The sequence below is a fragment of the Geotrypetes seraphini genome, chromosome 5, assembly GCF_902459505.1.
Source record: "Geotrypetes seraphini chromosome 5, aGeoSer1.1, whole genome shotgun sequence".
NCBI lineage: Eukaryota > Metazoa > Chordata > Amphibia > Gymnophiona > Dermophiidae > Geotrypetes > Geotrypetes seraphini.
The window spans coordinates 265587185-265609633 of NC_047088.1; the positions used below are offsets into that span (position 1 = coordinate 265587185).

Consider the following 22449-nt stretch of genomic DNA (forward strand, 5'->3'; position numbering starts at 1 on the left):
AGAAGCCTCGCGTGAGTATCTGGGCTCATGACCCGTGCCAGCCTCCGACCCCCAGGAAGCCGCACAGAGGAACCGCGTCGGGGTCGGAGACCTCTGAAGCCCTGATGAGCCCCTCGGGGAAGTCCCCGGGGTACGGGGCACCGAGGCCTTTCTCCTCCTCGGGGAGGAATCCCTTGACCCTTTCCCCGCAGGGGAACGGAACAGCCGTGGATTAGTCAGGCTGAGCTCCGAAACCCCCAGTCTCAGCCTCCCGGGTCGGCGAGGAGCGACCACGCCTCCGAGGCGACCCACGAGGGCGCTTGGACTTCCGGGACCGGCCCTTCGCCCGAGGCCGACCCGAGGGCGAGGACCCGCGGGAGGTCCCCGACGAGGAATCGGAAGAAGAAATCCTGCGAACTCGGCGCACCTTGTCCCGAGATCGCACGCTCCGTACAGGCTGGTCAATAGCCGAGACCGAGGCTAAGGTCGAGGCCGAGGCACGAAACAACCACCGGGGCCGGAGGCCGCGGTCGGGGCCGAGGACGGCTGTAGGTGGGGCCAGGGCACAGGACAGCTCCGAGGAGATAAGCGCTTGGAGCATGTCCTGGAACACGGGAATGGCCATCATGGACGGCATGTCCGGTGCCGGTGGGTGCTCCCTCGAGGGCGACCTCGGCAATGAGTATTCCCGCGGAGCACCCGACTTCGACGTCCGGGGCAGGGCCAAGGACGACCCACCCGCCCCCGTCGAGGAACCTGAGGACGGCTTCTTAGAGGACCCTGGAGCAGAGGAACGAAGCGGGAACTTACCCGGGGCCGACTTCGGCGTCGAAGACGCAGGCTTCGAAGATGAAGACATCCGCGGCGAGGTCGAGGGCACCGAGGCCGAGGTCAAGGGCCGGGGCCGAGGCCGACGTCGAGGCCTTCCCTGCCGCGGGTTCGACAATGAAGAGCTCCGCCATGCGGGCACGCCGGCGGCGGAGCGCTCGAGGCTGGAAGGTGGAACACCTAGTGCAAGAGTCCGTCGGGTGATCCGCACCCAGGCAGACAAGGCACCACCGGTGAGGATCGGTGATGGAAAGCAACCGATCGCACCGGGTGCACTTTTTAAAGCCCGACAAGGGTCGGGACATGAACGAAAAACAAGGCCGCGAACGAACGAGGTCCCGCGGCCGCGGCTACCGGGAGCCCCCGGAGCCTGAAACAAAATTTTTTTTTTTTTCGACGGATTTCAACTACGCGATCAAAGGAAAAACAAAAAAAAGCACTGCGACTAAGAAAAACAACCCAGCCGCGGCGACAGAAGGCAATTTAGCACGGAGCAAAAACACAACAGGGCTTCTGGCTCCGCGGAAGAAACAGAACTGAGGACCACGAGGTGGGGATGCGCCCTCTAGTGGAGGGAGAAGGCATGCACATGCGTGGTGCAGCATAGCAAACTTGAAACTTCAATCAAGTTTGCTTGAAAAGCTGTCCGCGTTGGGGCTCCGTAGATGACGTCACCCACATGTGAGAATATGCTGCCCGCTTGTCCTGGGATAAAGAGACGGCTGAGAGGAGATATGATTTAAGTCTACAACATTTTTTATTTATTTAAAAATTTATATAGCGTATAATAACTACTATTTTTTTAGCCCGTTACATTAATGGGTGCTAGAATAGATGTGTAGACTTAGGCATTTCTTTCTTTCTGTCTGTTTTTCTTTCTTTCTGTCTCTCTCCCTGCCCCCTGTCTTTTTTATTTCTGTCTCTCTCCCTCTTTCTGTCTTCCCTTCTCCCTTACTTTTACCTCCCCCCTGTCCAGCAGCAACCCTTCCCTGCTCCCATTATCCAGCAGTAGCCCTTCTCTCTTCCTTTTACCTTCCCCTTGTCCAGCAGCACCCCTTCCCTACTCCCCCTGTCAAGCAGTAGCCCTTCTCCCTTCCTTTTACCTCCCCCCTGTCCAGCAGCACCCTTTCCCTGCTCCCTGTCCAGCAGTAGCCCTTTTCCCTTCCCCCTGTCCAGCAGCACCCCTTCCCTACTCTCCCATCCAGCATTAGCCCTTCTCCCTTCTTTTTACCTCCCCCTATCCAGCAGTACCCCTTCCCTGCTCACTGGCCTGCGATGTACACATGCATGGTAGCTGCAGCAGTGCTGTTTCCCGGCTTGGTTTACCAGCTGTTATTCCCCCTCTACATGGTCGGTACTGAGAACAGCTGGAGGCTGTGGCTGTCTGAGCTGTCGGAAGGGGGAGGAAGCAGCCTGTACGGGCATTGGGCCAAGTCAGCCATAGGTGAGTTTCTGGGCGGCAGGGGACCGGCATCTGCAATGCCTCTTTCTTTGCCTGTTGCATGTGGGAAGCTCATGTTCCGCTCTTCCCTTCCTGAAATGAAATGGAGACCACGGGTACTGTGATGCTGTGGGCTGGGGATTGAGGCTGGATCTAGCTTTTTCTATTGTGGTAGTGGGCTCTAGAACTGTGTTTCAACTCCTTGCATCCTGAGGCAGGAATGTCGCAGTAGTACCCCTTCTCCCTTACCTGCTTCCTATCCAGCCTCCACAAGGCTGGGCAGCCTTGGGGCTTTTGTCTGGCAGGCCCACATTGCATTATTGAAGTGGGACGGCCTAGCAAATGCCCCGTGGATGCTGCTGCTGCTGGCCCATCAGAAGTTAGCTAGCGTCGGAGATCGGGGCAGGAACGTTGCTGGGGAAACCGCAGCACGCGTCACAAATTGCCTCAGGCTCCTACTGCACAAGCGGCACCATGGAGGCACAAATCACGGAGGCAGGGATCACGCCATTTGAAGTGTGCAATCGCGCTTGGGATTTTATTATAGCGGATGCAGTTTACAAAATTCCATGCATACATATTTAAGAAATGCTAAACATGTTTCAACAAGACAAGCACAGGAAGACATTAACTAACGGTATCTTTATTAAAATCTTCTTTAAATTCATCCTACAAGACGGAAACACAAGATCCCATAAAATCATTTACAGGACAGGAAAGCATTAACAGAGAATAGCATTAGCACAGGAAGGAATTGACAAATAATTGTGTTTTCAACATTTTCTTAAAGTTCAATCTCCCATCACAGAATCACAGAATACCAGGCAGCGCATTCCAGAACATGGTGCCAGCCACAGACAGCATTGTTGCCCCAATCTTAACATGAGAGACTAACATCTGACCCTCCAAACTCAGTTTCATACTATTTTCAGATCTCAAATATTTTCTGAGTGGAGTAGAATGAATATAAGTGGATCAATTTTTCACTCCATCAAAAATGACAAAGACTAGGGGACACTCAAAGTTACAGGGAAATACTTTTAAAACCAATAGGAGGAAATATTTTTTCACTCAGAGAATAGTTAAGCTTTGGAACGCGTTGCCAGAGGTTGTGTTAAGAGCAGATAGCATGGCTGGTTTTAAGAAAGGTTTGGACAATTTCCTGGAGGGAAAGTCCATAGTCTGTTATTGAGACAGACAAGGGGGAAGTCACTGTTTGCCTTGGATCAGTAGCATGGAATGCTGCGACTCTGGGATTCTAGAATCTTGTTACTCTCTGGGATTCCGGAATCTTGCTATTCTTTGAGATTCTGCATGGAATGTTGCTACTCCTTGGGTTTTGGCCAGGTACTAGGGACCTGGCCAAAATTCCTGGAGGCTGTTGAGGGACTGTTTCATGGAACAGCTGGTCACGTAACCAACGCGAGGAGATGCCACTCTCGACCTAATCCTCAACGGGCTAGGGGGACCTCCAAAGGAGGTGGTGGTACTAGCGCCACTAGGAAACAGCGATCACAACATGATCCAGTGCAAATTAGAAATAGGAACATCTAAGGTGAAGAGGACCACAATGACAGTGCTCAATTTCAGAAAAGGGAACTATGTTATTATGAGAAAAATGGTGGGACAGAAACTCAGAAGCAGCTCAGGGAAGATGGAGATCGTAGAGACAGCCTGGTCCCTACTCAAGGACACGGTACTCAAAGCACAAAACCTGTACGTCCCCAGGGTTAGGAAAGGATGCAAAAAGAATCAACAAAAATCCTGGTGTGGATAACAAATGCAGTGAAGAAGGCGATAGATGACAAGAAAATATCATTCAGGAAATGGAAAAAGGACCAAACTGAAGACAACAAGAAGGAACACAAAAAACACCAAAAGGAATGTCACCGAGTGGTTAGGAAGGCAAAAAAAGGATATGGCGGGGGAAGCAAGAAACTTCAAACCGTTCTTCAGGTACATGAAGGGGAAGCAACTGGCAAGGGAGGAAGTGGGACCATTGGATGATGGGGACAGAAAGGGAGTGAAAGGAGGAAAAAGAGGTAGCTGACAGGTTGAATAAGTTCTTCTCGTCGGTCTTCACAAGCGAGGACACATCCAATGTTCCAGAACCCGAGGAGATCGTAAGTGGGGATCAAGATGAAAAACTGGAGCAAATTGAGGTAAGCCAAGAGGATGTCCTCCGACAGAAAGATAGATTGAAGAGCGATAAATCACCAGGCCCAGATGGTATCCACCCAAGGGTACTAAAGGAACTGAGAAACGAAATAGTGGAAACACTCCAGCAAATATGCAACCTATCCTTAAAAACTGGGGAGATTCTGGAGGACTGGAAAATAGCAAATGTCACGCCTATCTTTAAGAAGGGATCGAGGGGTGACCCGGGAAACTACAGGCCGGTGAGCTTGACCTCGGTTCCAGGAAAGATGATGGAAGCACTGGTTAAGGAGAACATCTGCGAGCACATAGAAAACAATGGACGGCTGAAGGAGAGCCAACACAGCTTCTGCAAGGGAAGGTCGTGCCTCACGAACTTACTGCACTTCTTTGAAGGGATAAACAGTCAGATAGACAAGGGGGAACCCATAGACATCATTTACCTTGACTTCCAAAAAGCCTTTGACATGGTACCCCAAGAGCGACTGCTTAAAAAGCTGTGAAACCATGGGGTGGAAGGGGATGTCTACCGATGGATCAAACACTGGTTGGCAGGCAGGAAACAGAGAGTTGGAGGTAAAGGGCCATTACTCATGACTGGCAATGGGTCACGAACGAAGTCCCGCAGGGGTCGTTGCTGGGACCGCACCTGTTTAATATATTTAATAAACGACCTGGAGACAGGGACGAAATGTGAGGTTATTAAATTTGCAGATGACACCAAACTTTGCAGCAGGGTAAGAACCACGGAAGACTGCGAAGATCTGCAAAGGGACCTAACAAAACTGGAAGAGTGGGCAAAAAAGTGGCAAATGAGCTTTAATATAAAGAAATGCAAGGTCATGAATTTAGGGAAAAGAACACAATGTTCAGTTACAAGATGGGGGGATCATTGCTAGGGGTAAGTAACCTTGAAAGAGACCTAGGGTGTTGGTGGATAGAACAACGAAAGCATCGGCACAATGTGCGGCAGCCTCAAAGAAAGCAAACAGAATGCTGGGTATTATCAAAAAGGGCATCACGACCAGGACGAAGGAAGTCATCATGCCGCTGTATCGTGCAATGGTGCGCCCACATCTGGAGTACTGTGTCCAGTACTGGTCACCGTACCTCAAAAAGGACATGGCAATGTTTGAGGGAGTCCAGAGAAGAGCAACTAAATTGATAATAGGTATGGAAAACTTTTCCTACGCTGACAGGTTGGAAAAGCTGAGGCTATTCTCCCTGGAAAAGCGGAGACTTAGAGGAGACATGATAGAAGCCTTCAAAATCCTGAAAGGCATAGAGAAGGTAGACAGGACAGATTCTTCAAATATGGGGAACCACCAAGTACAAGGGGGGCACTCGGAGAAATTGAAAGGGGACAGGTTTAGAACAAATGCTAGGAAGTTCTTTCTTTACTATAGCTGGGTGGTGGATATGGAACGCGCTCCGGAGGTTGTGATAGGGCAGAGCACGCTACTGGGGGTTCAAGGATAGGTTTAGATAAATTCTGAAGGACTAAGGGGATTGAGGGGTAAAGATAGAAAGTAGAGATAGGTTATAGGAAAGTCGGGGACCACTTAACAGGTCATGGACCTGATGGGCTGCTGCGGGTGCGGACCGCTGGGCGCGATGGACCTCTGGTCTGATCCAGTGGAGGCAACTTCTTATGTTCTTAGGGACCTGGATTGGTCACCGTGAGAATGGGCTACTGGGCTAGATGGACCATTGGTCTGACCCAGTAAGGCTATTCTTATGTTCTAATGCAGGCTCAGGCTGACACTACAAACACAACTCCTAATGCAGCACCAACTTCCAGTAAAGAGACCAGTTTCTTCTGCTTCTATGAATCAAATAAAGGGGACAACACTGTGCAGTCAGAACTAGCAATCTGTTTCATCGTCTTAATGCTGCAGAGATATCAAATTGTAATAGTATAGATTGTTTGCCTCTGCTGAGCTGATTTCTTATTTTGGACGTTAGTTCGAGTAACAGGGACTTGGTCTGAAGCCATATGGTCTATGAAGTTAGCTAGTTGGGTGCTTACACAGAATTCTAGTAATTTTGCAGGCCATGGAATCCCCGCTTTTGGCCTAAGTTTTCTACTTTGGTCAGATCAAGGTTTGTGGCTTTGAGTATGGATGTCAATGCTATGGTTTATATTGCTTTGGGTTAGAGTCCATTTTCTAAGCATCCGTTTATTAGGTCTGTCAGCCATAGCAGAATGTTAGGGGGCATGGGTTAGCAGGCTAGCTGGGTGTATATCCAAATAGCAGTGCTTTCTGGATAATCTCTTCAGCCAGTTGGAGATCTCTTGCGTGCTAACTGCGATGAATTTTGACCAGCATCTGTCGGTTTGGATTCTTTCGTCCCTGTGTTTGATTGGGTAATGACAGAGAATCAGGAGTAAGACCTTCATGAGAATGAAGGTGAAGACCCCCTTAAGACCCTAAAGAAGAACATTTACTGTGTTGTTGAATTGAACTTGCCTAAGCTTTATGAACATTGCAAAAAACATATCTCTCCCTGTCAGCATAAACAAGCCTTTTTTATGAAAAGTTCATCTTTGCCCCAGAAAGCTGGCAAGCATCTGCTGACTATTACAACACTGGTTATCTGCTGATGGTAGCAGCCTTGGATATTTCGAGACTTATCAAGAAGACAAATCCAAACAAGAAGATAACCTCAAACAGTACAGGACCAGATGTCCTACCAAAAATTATCAGAACTGCTGACAGAACAACAATCAAGCTGAGGAAGGAGGGGGCATACTCTCAGAAATTATTGAATTTAGTATTAAGAATGCATTGTCAGGGAAATAGAGAGGTCAGATTTGACAGTGGGTGATATCATGCTTCAATATGGCTCCGAGATAAGTATGCAGACTATACAATCAATAGATATGACAGATGTGTCAACCCAATAGAAAGTGAGTATGTAATCTGTAACTAGGTAGGACTCTAGGCTACTAAAGTATATAAGTAGCAGACTGTCTGCCTTGGAATTCAGGATGGATCCATAAACAGGGGTGGCCACACTGTATGTTATCCATTGGCTCAATGTGCTGTATTATTGTTCCATGTAAGCTGACCTTTGTCTATTGCTAATAAACCTATATTATATATAGCAATTGGGTTGTTGTGAGGTCAGTTTATGAAAAGGTCCGCTGCCACCTTCTCAGTAATGATCTATGCTATCTGCTGGGTCTTGTGTGAATGAAGTCCCCATGATTCTGATTTTTCCTTAAAAGTAATGTGCTGCTGTGAAGCAAAACCTTCCATTATATCTTTTGACATTAGTGAGTTGTAGATTTTGAAGAGGCATTTGAAAGAATTTTTAGATTTGCTACTCATCTTGTCGTAGTATGACTTTTTTACTTCGGTTACTGCTAACTGGTATTATTTTTTTTCTTCCAGTCGAAATAGGTTTCTAGTCCTTGCTTTTTTCCCCATGTTCTTTCTGCTCCTCTTACTTCTTTCCTCTTAGTCTTTAGCTGTTCTCTGAACCGTGGGTTATTTTGATGTTTCAGCTTTCTTCTTTTTATTGGTGCAATCTTATCTATAACCTTATTAGCTAGGTTTTGCCAAGCTGCAATGCCTTCTTCTATGTCTTCATCGGTTCTAGTTTCCTCTATGGGTATCTTACCATGTTTTGTAATCTGTTGTTTCTTTTCGGTTTTTGTATCGTTGTTTTGGGTATTTTTAGGAAGAAGTTCAGGAGATGCTGATCTGACCAGATAACTGGCTTCCATAGAATATGATCTATCTTGCGATTTGGTCTGTTTGTTGAGTGTCAAATGAAATCTAGATAGTATCCACCTTTGTGAGTAGGGACCTATAGGGAAGTGGTGAGTTCCAGTTGTTCTATGAAGTTTTGGACGTTGCGTACTTTGGGGTCATCCTTTGCTTCTAGGTGAAGGTTTAAGTCTCCTATGACTATCAGTTTGGGACTGTTAGTGGAGTAGTGAGAGATTAGGTTAGTGATTTTATCTTCTACTACATTACAGTGCCCAGGTGGTCTGTATATTAATAGTAGTTTCATATCTTCTTGGTTTTTCAGGCTCAAGACCATATATTCCAATCCTTGTTCACTGCAGCTGTCTAGCCTTTGTAGAGTGAGGAATGATTTGTACATCAGGAGGCGGCTACCGCCTCTTGGTTTATCTGGGTGAACGGATTATTTTGTACCCTGGAGGGCACAGATCAGCTAGCACAGGGAAATCTTCGTCCTGTATCCATGTCTCCACTATACATATTATCCCTCCTTGGCTATTTGTTATGAGGTCTTTTATTATTAAGGTCTTATTGCAGACTGAGTGTGCATTTACATACATAGTCATCTTCTGGTAATGATTCTGTAGTGCATTCTATTTGTTTTGGGTTCTTACAGCTAATTTATTATTGTTTTTGACTGAGCGCTACATTACATATTTGGGTCCTAATGAATCTTAGAGCACTATATTCATTTTGTTTCTTTCTAACCATATCAGGGGTGGGCAACCATGGTCCTCAAGGATTAACAGTCATATTTTCAAGATTTCCACAGTCAATAATGCATATGATCTATTGACATACAACGGAAGCAGTTTATACAAATCAATCTCATGCATAGTCATTGTGGAAATCTTAAAACATGGCTGGGTTGTGGCTCTCTGGTTGCTCACTCTATAGGGGCGATTCCTGCTTCACCTAATGTTAGGCCTCAGACTCATGTCAAGCAAGCCATGAACCATCTTTGCTGCCTGATGCATTCTGGATTTGTTTACAAGAACTGTGTGTTTGCAGTCAAGGACATGTGCCCATCCCAGCGACTCCGGGACCCCAAGAGGGATGAGATTAGCTTATCTGAATACCCCTTCTTACCTAGGCGTTCCCTTTCAAGAGCCAAGCCGTAAGACAGAAGGGATCCGGATCGAACATTGGAATGGGACCCTGAGTCAGAAGGTCGGCCAAAAGAGAGGCAGAGGAAGGGGATCTGCCACCAGATGCCTCACCAGTTCCGCATACCACGGATGCCTGGGCCATTCCGGAGCCACCACAACCACCAGGCCTGGATGACGAGAACTATGCGGAGAAGAACTATGCGGAGAAGAACTCTGACCATGAATGGCCACAGAGGGAACACATACAACAGACCCTCCGTTGGCCATGGTTGAACCAGAGCATCCAGCCCCTCGGCCTGACCGTCTCTGCGATGACTGAAGAACCGGGACGTTTTGGCGTTGACACTTGTGGCCATCAGGTCCATGAAGGGCTAACACCAAGACTGAACTATTAGCTGAAAAGCTGCGGGACTGAGACACCACTCTCCGGGATCTAGGGTGCGACAACTCAGAAAGTCCGCTTGAACATTCTCTACGCCCGCTATGTGGGAGGCCGAGATGTCCTGAAGATGAGACTCTGCCCAGAGCATGAGCAGAGCTGCCTCCTGCGCCACCAATGTGCTCAGGGTGCCCCCCTGATGAATGACATAGGCCACTACCTTGGCATTGCCGAAAGAACCCTGACTTGCTCATCAGAAAGGACTGGAAGGCCAACAACACTAAACGGATGGCTCTGGTCTCTAAGACATCAATCGACCAGGAAGTCTCCTCCGGGGACCAGATGCCCTGAGCTGAGCAATCTAGATACAGAGCTCCCCAACGAGGATACTGGCATCCGTGAGCAGCACTGTCCACTGCAGCTGGGCCAGACTCGCCTTGCACAAGATGGGAGGTCTGGAGCCACCAACGAAGACTGCAATGAGCCAAGCCTGAAGAGGAACAGGATGATTCAGACTGTGCCTCTGAGGTGACCACTTCTGAAGAAGAGCATACTGAAGAGGACGTATATGGGACGAGCCCACCTCACCACTTCTAGAGAAGCCGCCATCGACCCCCAAGACTTGGAGGAAATCCTGCCCCCGAGGACACCGGGACACCAGAAGCAGGCAAATTGAGATTGCAATTTGTTCACGGGCCAGGGAGGAAGACCTTCCCCAAGGAGGTGTCAAACAGAATCCTAGATAATCAGGCGCTGAGATGGAGATAACCAGCTCTTGGAAATGTTAACGACATCGCAGAAACTGCAGAAACTCCACCAGAGCAGTGACCCGGGTGTCTCCTGGAACGACTTCGCTCAAATCAACAGTCATCCAGATAAGGGTGAACAGAATGATCTCTTGTTGCAACGCCGCCACGATGACAACCTCATTGGTGAACGTCCATGGAGCAGTGGCAGATCAAAGGGAAGCGCTCAGAACGAAAGTGTTGACCCAAGATCGCAAAGTACAAGAAGTGATGATGGGAGGCCCGAATAGGAATGTGTAAGTAGGCCTCGGTCAGATCGAGAGAGGTAGAAAACTGGCAGAACTGCAGAATCACAGACCACACAGTTTCCATGCAAAAGGATGGCACATGAAGAGCCTGTTGACCTTCAGATCAGGATGGACCGAAAAGTCCCTTTTCTTTGGCACCCAAAGTAAATCGAGTACCAACCTATGCCCCACTCCTGAGGGGGAACTGGAACACTGCATGGAGATCAACAATCTTTGAAGGGTTGGAGAAAGGCTGCTTTCCACACACTGCGAGGGAGAAGCGAGAGAAAATGATTGGCAAGGACGGGCGAATCAGAGCATAGCCAGAATCTCAATAAACACTGATCCGACGTGATCTTGCCCACTTTGGATAAAAATCTTGCGCCAGGCACCCACGGAACCAAGAGGGTGTGGCAAGGATCAGTCATTGGAAGGAGGACAGCAGACTGGCGGGCCCCTCGAAAGGACTGCATGTGCTGGAAGAATCTGCCCCTAGAGAGCGAGGAGACTGATAAGAGGTGGCCCCTCGACAGGGCGGAAGCGGTGGAAATCATGCCACGAGCAGCACCACTAAGCTGCGGCCTAGGCCTATCTTCCAGCAAACGAGACAGTTTAGAATCAGTTAAAGTCTGAACCAATTTGTCCAAGTCCTCACCAAACAAGAAAGACCCCTTAAAAGGAAACTAGTTGTCAACTTAGCTTTGGACGCCGTATCTGACGACCAAGTGCGAAGCCACAAGGTATGGCGTGCTGCCACTCCAAAAACCATCGTGTAGGCATCGGGGGAAGCCTGGGCTTCCCCACGATCCAAAGCTGATTCACGAGGTACTAGCAGCGGGGTTCCCTGGCCGCCAGTACCCACTGTCGACGAGGCTCCTCCGGCCTGCACAACGCTTGCAAAGGCCGGCCGTGAGTACATTGCATCTGGAGCACAATGAGTACTCTTTCCCTTTCAAAGTGCTCATTGTGCTGAAAACCACCCTAGCTGCAAAAAAGTGCCAGTTAGATGAGAAAATACAGTAAAAACAGCAGTTTTAAAAGGAAAGGAGCCCTTTAGACTGGCACAGCCTCAGGATTTTTTTTTTTAACTCAGAACAGACTCCACGGCTCTCAAAGCTGGAAGCCTGACCAATCATGGGGGCCAGGCTACCGGCTGAGGCACCTCTACAATAATCTGGGGAGGTGGAGGGAGGGACCCAGCACGAGACCTGCGGGTTTAACACCCTGAGGTCTGACGGATCCCCAAACAGGACCTGTCCAAGCTCTGTCCGGCACAAAAAGGGGAACCCAGGAATCCGAAACAAATTCCAATAGAATTAAGAGGGGAGCTGAATTAGTCTTATCACCTGCTGGAGACTGAGATAGACTGGATTGCTAGGGGGGAGTCTATCCTAATATACAAGTTTTGATCTCAGTCTCCACCTGCTGGTCGCAGTGAGGTATAATACCCATTCATAAGGACTATACTGGTCTAGCAGACGCTACAGAAATGTGAATTTTCAACTGCTAATATAGGGGTCACATACGGAGAAACACACAATATGGGGATGCTGGAATATGGTGTGTTGCTCTGTTTCTGGAATTAAGTTCAGTGGATTACTTACCAAGGGATATGAATCTGAGATATTTCCTATATGAAAATTCCTGAGACATAATCTTCTTAACAAGTCAATACCTGGGAAAAGCAATAAAGAATTTACCTCAGTTGCTGTTCCTTCTGGGGGGAAAGGAAAAAAAACAAGTGATGCACCAAAACAAGCATTTATCCTTAAGCTTCCTGTAGCTCCTGTTCTAGGCCACTCTTTTGCCACACAGCAACTCTATCCCTTGCTTTTAAAAAAAAGCCTGCTTTTGGCTCAAACCAAAACAGAGCTGGAATCTGGATCTGGTACCATGAGCCTTCAGTTGCAGCAGTCCACGTTTCCCCCTAATTTATATTTCCCTCACCCTTCTACAGATTTAGTGAGGTCACTGCTGTAATTACCTTAGCTAGGAGAATGAATTATTTACATATCTGAAGATTCAAAGACCCATTACAAGTGGGTAGTTTCTCCAATGATGGGTAGGGGAGGAAAACATTGGGACAGTTTTCACTGCTCCTTTTTCTGTGGATAAGTTTGAAAGTAGCCCTCTCAAAGATTATATGCAATTTTTGCTGATTCATTTTGATAAACTACTTCACTTTTGTTGATTTATTGAGCTCTTGGTGTGTGTGTGTGTGTGTGTGTGTAAAATTCTGTGGGTCGCTGTGACACTGGCTAATTGTCCAATTTGAAAACAGCGATTGATGTTCAAACAATTTTGCAAGCAAATTAGTTTACTGGAGTTCTGCTGTAATCCCATCTATCAGTCGTCTGAGAAGGCAACCGACACATGTGCAGAGCCGGCAGGAGTAGCCCCAAACAGCTGAGTGGCAGGGGAAGTTTCCAAGTTTATTAAAAACTTGATATACCACCTAATCAAACTTCAAGGCGGTGTACAATAATAATAAATGGAATTGCATAGAACTTAGGCAGTATTAATAAAATCAGACAATATATTAAGAATATGTAGACTAATTAAATAAATAAACCAAACATCACAAGTGTGGTTAGATAACAAACATATTACTTGGGGACCAACTGCGAGCTGTTTGGGCAGGAAAAAGTAGGTTATTTTGTGCGGTTTTTTTAATGGGCACAGCTGTGCCCGTAACCCCCCCTGAATATGAATGCTTTCGTCAGTCCTCACCTCGCTGTTTGTTCCAATAGTATTTCTGCTCCCACTGGTCAGTGAGAATATTATAATAGCGGGGCTGCTCAAAGAAATGTAGATATCTGCTAGAAATGGGAGATGGGAACACTCGCTCAAAGTAACCACGCCGGGCAAATCATCCTCTGTTTCCACCAGGATTCGCACATCATCAGGTGTCAGAGCGTCTAGGATGGTTGAATAGAAATCCTGCAGCAAGACAAGAATGAATGGAAACCATCGGGAGCTGACATTGCCACTCACCCAGAGCCAGAGCTGCTCCCCTCTAAAGCCACCCATTCCCCCACTCACTCAGGGCCAACTCTTTTAGGACAGAGTAGGTGGAGTGTACCAGCTTACTCTTTACATATTCCCCTTCACCCAAAGAGAGCAAGGCAGTCCCCCAATCCCCTCCAGAACGCAAGAGGGCTAATTTTATAACAGGAAAAGAAGGCACTTAATTTATACTATACTTTATTGCCATTAAAGTGGCCTGCAATACCTTATGGGAAATCTGCTAGGAGATCTACATTATACAGGGTAAGCTTAAGCTCCTCTGAACACTTGCAGATCCTTCTATGGCTTCAGCTTGTCTTTATAAATTGTTAGTGAGTAGTTAAGGACTTTGGCTACATGTCTTCAGGAGAACAAAACAGATCACATTCAAAAGCAAAAGTGGCAAACTTCATCGGATGTGATCTAAACTAAACCGTAGGCTTATATACCGCATCTTCTCTATAACAGTAGAGCTCGGCACGGTTTACAAGAAATTATAAACGAGAACAGCCCAGAAACACTTTCACCGGGACCCCAAAGCCACCCATAGAAAAAGAGGCCTATGCGGCAGACAGAAACTGGTCAGACTTCCCAAACTTACAATAGCCCAACCTAGACAGACTCTACAACAAATACAATTATGCAGCCTGTGGCCTCAACCACTGCCCCCTTTATCTGTTAAAAGCAGCCAGCAATAAATTCCGCACCCACCTCATGCGGTGGATCAGTTACATGCTAACAGAGGGCCAATTTCCACAAGACCTATCTGAAATCATCATAACCCCTATCCTGAAAGACCCAAAGGGAGCTACAGATCAGCCATCCAATTACAGACCTATAGCCTCCATACCGCTTTACGTCAAGCTAGTGGAAGGCCTCGTAGCAAACTTCTCACCAAATACTTAGAAAACCACAACATACTTCACCCCTTCACAATCAGGATTCAGAAGCAACTACAGCACAGAAACACTAATAGTCTCTCTCTCCTAGACACAGCCAAACAACACCCTCAGTAAAGGCAAAAAATGCTAGTCATACAACTCGATCTCACAAGCTTAGGAAGAGAGGCAGAGTAGTGACCAAGTATTTGACCAAGTAGATCACAACATCCTACTATAAACACTGGAGGCAATAGGAATCATAGGCAAAATTGGTTTGAAGGATTGCTCCGCTCAAGAAAATACAATGGAACCTTGGTTTATGAGCATAATTTGTTCCAGAAGCAGGCTCGTAAACCAAATTGCTCGTATATCAAAGCGAGTTTCCCCATAGGAAGTAAGGGAAACTCGCTTGATTCATTCCCCCCCAAGAACCAGAATTGTTCCCCCTCCAGCCTACAAACGCACCCCCCCCCCGAGAACCGGCATCGCTCCCCCCACTGCCCGCAAAACGCACCCCCACCAAAAAACAGGCATCCCCCGACCAAACAGAAGCCTTAGCCTATCTGGCACTGGCACGCAGCCCATAGGATGTGCTGGTGAACGAAGATCCTGCCTCTTGCCTGGGCCTTAAGCATCTGTGCATGCTCAAGGCCTTCTGGCTCTTGCTCTCTGAGACCCCCTACCATCATTCTCTTTTCTTCTTCACTACTCTGCCTCTCTTCCTAAGCTTGTGACAGAAAGTAGAAGTGGAGAGGGATATGGCATTTCTCATTAGAAGGAGGAATTACATTTGGAAATGACTACCGCCTCCAATGTAAAGTTTAAAAGTGGGCTTGAAGGGATGGATGATATTGTCATTTGCTAGTAAGCAGTGTCATGGCCCCACATGGGAAGATATTTTGCGGCTCTTCTTCAGCTCATCTGGATTTAAAGTAGCTCCAACTTAAAAATTAGTGAAGTCCACTGGCTTAAATTGTCCTGGTTTAACAGAATGTCAGAGAGCCTATTTTTATCATTTCAGTTTTGTTTATACTCCTTCACCATCTGTGGTATTATTACAAAGAGGTTCCTTGAACTAAGAGAGAGATTACCTGATTGCCCCCCTGCACCCCCCAATCCACATGCAACAAATGTTATAAAAGAAAACCAGTATTCACCTCATCTGGAAGTTTCTGACTCAGGTAATATGACCTTTTCACCTTCTCCTCTGGGAAGAGATCATTCATGAACTTTGGTCTTTCTTTCTCAATGCTGGACAGACTGAGCAGGGGAAAATGGCAGAGTTATTCTTTCCTGTGCACAAAACCTACTTTTCCATCTACAGTGGGGTCTGCACCCATAACAATGACCTGTCAGAACATGAAGTTGCTTTGGAGATATAATGAAAACATGCAAAGCCAATTAAAACAAAGCTACTGCTATCCGAGTTGCTTGATTTTGAAGTTATTTCCTCCTGTGTAGTTTTGATCATGTTTCTATAACCATAAAGCTCTATGACTCACAATACAGATGTAAGGGGCAGGGAGGGATGGTGTGGAGGGATTCCCTGGCTGTGGCTTCAGCAGGGGGCGGGCAGGGAGGGATCCTGGCGACGGCCAGGCTGTATACCCCAAGGGTACGCGTACCACGTTTTGATAAACACTGGTGTAACATCATAAGGTATACAGGGACAGACTTAAAAATCTCAATATGTTATACTATGGAGGAAAGGCAGGAGGAAAGGAGATTTATATAAAGATGCTTAAATACCATGAGGTATGTGGCATAAACTACACATGAGGAGAGTCTCTTTCAAATGACAGGAAACTCCATACTGAATGGGTGGCAAATGCATGGAATAGTCCTCCATGTAAGAGGTGGTGGAGACAAAGACTGTTGAATTCAACGAAATCGTGCTCTTAAGGAGAAGAAGAGATTAGTGGTTGCTGTGAATGGGCAAGATTGGATGGGCCTTTTGGCCTTTATCTGCCATCGTGTTTCTATGTAAAAAGCCTATAACCCTATAGGAAGAGGAGATGCAAATGTTTAAAAGCCTTAGCCAATAGGGAGAAGAGGAAATTGTGGATGCTGCGAATGGGCAGACCTGGATGGGCCATTTGGCTTTTATCTGCCATCATGTTTCTATATTTTCTATAAACTTGTAATGAAACCAAGCCAATCTCTTCACAAGACCTCAAACACCAAAGGCACTACTTCGATATTACTTTGTGCCCTTCCTGGGGTGATGTGTTCATCAACATCAAGTGACATTATTTTTATTTCTTTTTAACAGGCTCAAGAAACTTAGTTAATGTTTACTCAATTATTAGGAGAAGAGCACTTAGCTGGTCATGAAGAGATATTACCCATCTGTGAAGAAACTGTATCGGTCTAGCAGCTAACAGAAAGAAAATTAGCAGGTAAGAACCTAATTTCTCCTTTCTTACTACTTTAGATTTAATGAACGCTTGCCTACACAGGGCAAAAGCTAAGTGCTCTTCTGCTAATAATTGAGTAACACACTAATTTTCTTGAGCCTCTTTAACAAGAAATAAAAATAATGTCACTTGATGTTGATGAACACATCACCCCAGGAAGGGCACAAAGTAATATTTAAGTAGTGCCTTGGGTGTTTGAGGTCTTGTGAAGAGATTGGCTTAGTTCAATACAAGTTTGTCCTCTGCGAGTTTTGCAATTTTCTGGTTGAACAAATTAGACTTTTCCACTAAGTAGATTGGATTGTTCTATATTTCTATAACCATAAAGCTCAATGACATCATAATGCAGGTGTAAAGAGTCTTAGCCAATAGGGAGAGGAGATCGTAGATGTTGTAGATGGGAAGACTGGATGGCCTTTATCTGCCATCATGTTTCTATGCTTCTATAACCATAAAGCTCCATGACATCATAATGCAGGTGTAAAGAGTCTTAGCCAATAGGGAGAGGAGGAGATCGTGGATGTTGTAGATGGGAAGACTGGATGGCCTTTATCTGCCATCATGTTTCTATGCTTCTATAACCATAAAGCTCTATGACATCATAATGCAGGTGTAAAGAGTCTTAGCCAATAGGGAGAGGAGGAGATCGTGGATGTTGCAGATGGAAAGACTGGATGGCCTTTATCTGCCATCATGGTTCTATGAAGGCATCAGAGAGCAGACCCACAAACCTTTAGTGTGAACTCTTGGTAGTAGCAGACAGTCCTGTAGAGAAACCTTGGCCTCTTCTACTGCTAGTCAAACTGTCTGCTGAAAATTAAATCCAAGGCATAAGAAAAACTTAACCTTTTAAGAAAAGGATTGATTGGTGGTGGTAGTGGAGGGGGGGGGGGCTCCAGGTATTACACCTGCAAGGTTTGTTTGTTTTATTAAGAAGCCCAGATGCACCAGCTGTAACTTTTTTTGGTTAAAGATATGATTGACCAAACCACCAGAGGTTGCATAGTCAGCAACAACATTAGAGGATGGGGAGGACAGTCTTCCAAAACTACTGACCCCAGTAAAACTGTCCCCCTCAGAACAGCTAAAAGGAATGCACAATGTTCACAACAGACATACTCTAAACCAGCGGTCTCAAACACGCGGCCCGCATGTGGCTCTCCAGGTTTTATTTGTGGTCCGCGGTCTGGACGCGATCAACAGCATTTCTCTTCCCCTTTCCCTTCCTTTAGGAGCAGCAGCATGTCTGGCCGGCTCGTTTCGTTCAAAGCCGCTGGTTGGTGGCTCCTCGCGCTATCCACTCCTGCATCGGAAGCCTCTCTGACGTCACAACATCAGAGAGGCTTCAGACGCAAGGAGCTGCCACCCGCGGCTTTAAACTGAACAAGCCGGCCAGACACGCTGCTGCTACATAGGAAAGGGGGACCCTAGGGAAATGCTGCTGCTGCTGTACAAGGAAAGGGAGAGGGAGGGAAAGGGGAAGGGAATTGCCTCTCCTGCACAGGAAAGGGGGAAGGGAAATGCTGCTTCTGTTGCTGTTGCACCCAATTGGGAAAGAGAGGAAGGAAAGAGAAGGGAGAGGAGAGGAACAAGAGAAGAAGCCAAGTTCATGGGAAGGAGGGAAGGAAAGGAGATATCAGACCATGGAGAGGGAGGGAGAGATGCCAGGGCATGGGGGAAGGGAAGGAAACAGATGCCAGACCAGGGGAAAGGAAGGAAGGAGGGAGGGAGAGAAAGGAAGGAAAGAAATGCCAGACCATGGAAATAGGACGGAAGAAGAGAGAGATAGGAAGGGAAGGTAAGACATGGAAACGTAGATTTTGAAAAGAAAGCAGAAAAATTGAACATTAAGTTAATGCAAAGATGGATGCAAGCAGAAAGTGAAGACGGAGAGAAAAACAGTCAAAGGAAAGAAGGCCCTGGAAACATAGTTGAAAGCACAGAAAAATAAAGTCACCAGACAACAAAGGTAGGGAAAATGATTTTATTTTCAATATAGTGATTGAAATGTGTCAGTTTTGAGAAAGAAAAGATATTAAACTTTAAATGTGAGGGCTGCAGAAAAAATAGAGTACTTGGAGGACCGCAGAAAAAATAGTTAATGTCTTATTAAAGAAATGACAATTTTGCATGAGGTAAAACTCTTTATAGTTTATATATCTTTCCTTTTAACTGTTAAGGAAAGTTTTATAAACTATAAAGAATTTTACCTCATGCAAAATTGTCATTTCTTTAATAAGACATTAACTATTTTTTCTGAGGCCTTCCAAATACCTACAAATCCAAAATGTGACCCCGCAAAGGGTTTGAGTTTGAGACCAATGCTCTAAACATTTAAAGGGGCTAGAGAGGGTGCAGAGACGAGCAACGAAGCTAGTGAATGGCATAGAGAATCTGAACTACGAGGAACGACTTAGGAGACTGGGATTGTTCTCCCTCGAGAAGAGGAGACTGTGAGGGGATCTGATCGAGACTTTCAAAATACTGAAAGGATTCGACATAATAGAGCAGGGAAAGCAGCTATTTACAATGTCCAATGTGACATGGACAAGAGGACACGGACTGAAGCTCCGAGGGGGGACAGGTCCAGGATGAATATCAGGAAGTTCTGTTTCACACAGCGAGTGGTGGACGCCTGGAATGCTCTCCCGGAGGAAGTAATTGCAGAATCCAGGGTAAACTAGATGCACATCTCCTTAGGAGTGGCATAGAGTGAAACGGGTAAGGGTATATTAGGTGCATACAGTGACTTGGGGACTTAATCTATGCCAGGGCACAACTGGCGGAGCCTCCACGTGTGCGGATCACCGGACTTGATGGACCCAGGGTCTGATCTGGAGATGGCAACTCTTATGTTCTTAAGTGTGTTTAGATCAAGATAGTTAAAGTGCACCTTCAAATCGCTGCATGTATTCTTCACCAGGAGCTACAAAATCCATGGGGGCTTTGTGCCTGTGTACTCTATAACAGATTTCCAAATTAAAAACCAGGCAACCCGTTTCTCTTGAAACATTACCTACAAGGTATGCAGCTACACAAATGCCTGCAAACGTTGCATCTAGCTAGCCTGATGGACATTATACCTTTATATGTATGGGAAAAGGAGAGTACATGCCAATATATGCATTCGTGTGCAAGAAGAACTCACCTCATGGAGGAGCTGCTGGCACTTATATTGTTAGCTATAACATCTTCCTTTGGAGGAAGGACAAAGCCAGCCAGGTTCAAGAGGTCTTGTATCATCTGCCCCTTGATATTTATGTCCAAAGCAGAATTTGAATGAAGGCTGTAGAAAAAGACAAGGGGGATTACAGCTGACTGTCCATCTAAACTTATCTACATTTATCATCTGCCCACTGGCCATGTGCAACTAAACTTTAATTACATTTATATTCCGCACTATCATAACATTTCTAGGTGGATTACAAATTAACACACTAGCAAAAAATGACAATAACAATCTCTTTCAAGCATACAATTTGATTATCACTTCCTCACAACTGTACTACTGCAAATCTCTATAAGAGCTCATCTCTTCCTGCCAGGCAAGAATGGTCTTAGTTGCAATTCTAGATCCAGTCTCCTGTCTAGCTCTGGAGTTGGATTAATAAGCTGTACTATCTTTTAGCATGACTGGTTTTTTCATGCTAATCTAACTCCCAATATAGTAAGAATCCCAATATAGGCAGAAAAATCAGAATTAAAAATGTCATGGTGGGCATACAAAACACATGCAAAATTCAAAATAGCTCCCGATGCAAAAGTTTTTATACTGCATCATACCCTATGCAAGATCTAGATGTATTGAGAGATCCTATAATAAGATACATAGTAATACAGTACTCCTCTGCGAATTCACGATTCGGAGTTTGCAGCTTCAGTCATTCGCAGGGTTTTTTTCTTCCCAACTTATGATCTAGTAGTAGAAGCCAGAAAGGGCTGAAAAGGGACAAATAGCGTTTTGTTCGACTATACTTACTTCGATCGGTATTCCCGTTCAACTCTCACGGCAAGAGAAGCCTTAAAACCCTGCTGGAAGAGTTTGATCGTTTTCTCCCTGCAGGAAATGGCCAATGCGTGTAAGCCACATCAGAGGTTGTGACTGAAACAACTCCACACCGCTACCTGTGATCCAGTAGCTCAGGCTCTCTATCTCTCCCTGAAATGAGCGAGGTGTTCTCATGGTTTAGGATAGACAATATCACCAAACTCCTACCGAGAGGCCCTGCCAGTCAGTGAATACTTCCAAATGACATTGCAGGAAATTAATACAATACTCCCCTGCGAATTTGCAATTTTTTGGACCACATCCATTTTCACGGATTTTCACAATTCGCAGGGACTACAGGTACATAACCCCTGTTAATTTTGGGGGTGGGGAGGTAGTGTGCATAAGAGAATGCAAACATATAAATATAAAATTATGAAACATCTCGTAACTATTGGTACTCCCTCAATAAAACAAGCTACCCATAACTGACCAACATATCCATTACATCTGGTATTACCCAGCAGTCCTTCAGGGTGGGGGTGCGAGCGGTCCTTCGGGGTGATGAATCGAACGTCGGGGGGGGGGGGGGGGGGAAACTATGTAAAAAAAAATTTGTACAATGTGCTCAAGCATATAACGCGCATGGTTATACTCGGTTTGTAAAATCGTGTATAACACGCGCGTTATATGCGTGAAAATATGGTAATCCTGTTTCTTAGAGTTGTGCAGGGACAGAAATCCCACCCATCCCCACCCGTTTGCACCAGAATCCCCTCCGTCCCCACGAGGAATCCCCACCTGACCCCGTGAGGAATTCCCTCCATCCCCGCCCAACCCCACCAGGAATCTCCTCTGTCCCCACCCGTTCCCCCATAAGTTACCTGTCCCCCATAAAAAGCAGCAATTACTTCTGTCGGTTTTGATTTTTTTTAAAGTCTTAGTTTATTTAAACCAACAATAAAATACAATATAAACAAAGAACAGTGAACAGGAATAAGAGATGCATATATCACCGGAATGAATTAGAATAGACATTAGGGTCAACCAATTATTGTTAAAAGATATAAAAGAGTTGGATTTTTTGGCAATATAAAGCTCATATCTGTAGAGCAAACAAATCTGGTTCCAACATGTGGCATAGGTAACTTGTGAGAGGTCCTTCCAAGATCCACAAATGGTTTCTAATGCAGCAATGAGTAAAGAATCAAATACAGCATCAAAATCATTTAAAGCAGAATTGAGAGAGGCACTTTTCAGGATATAAGAAAAATGTGCCAAAACTGAACTGAAAACCCCAAAACAAACTCGGCAAGGACTTCATTTTCTACTAAACACTACTGGTGGAATAACCATGAGAGGAGGCTGGGCCTCCCACTTTGAGCGTAGCCCCCCTCAAAATGAACATCTTCCTTGCTGTAGCTGGTAGGACATTTTGTTTTTCCATCATCTTGGTCTCAGTTTCTGCTTTTGTCT

General features: G+C 45.9%; 1 protein-coding gene across 1 annotated transcript in view; it reads right to left on the bottom strand.

The window, feature by feature from the left end:
• TTLL4 (tubulin tyrosine ligase like 4) overlaps positions 1-22449 on the bottom strand; it is a 316761-nt gene that overhangs the window by 36868 nt on the left and 257444 nt on the right. Inside the window, 5 exon segments of the mRNA XM_033945516.1 lie at positions 12286-12356; positions 13412-13546; positions 13549-13621; positions 15726-15828; positions 20134-20271. Of these exon segments, the coding sequence (XP_033801407.1) occupies positions 12286-12356; positions 13412-13546; positions 13549-13621; positions 15726-15828; positions 20134-20271 (520 nt within the window).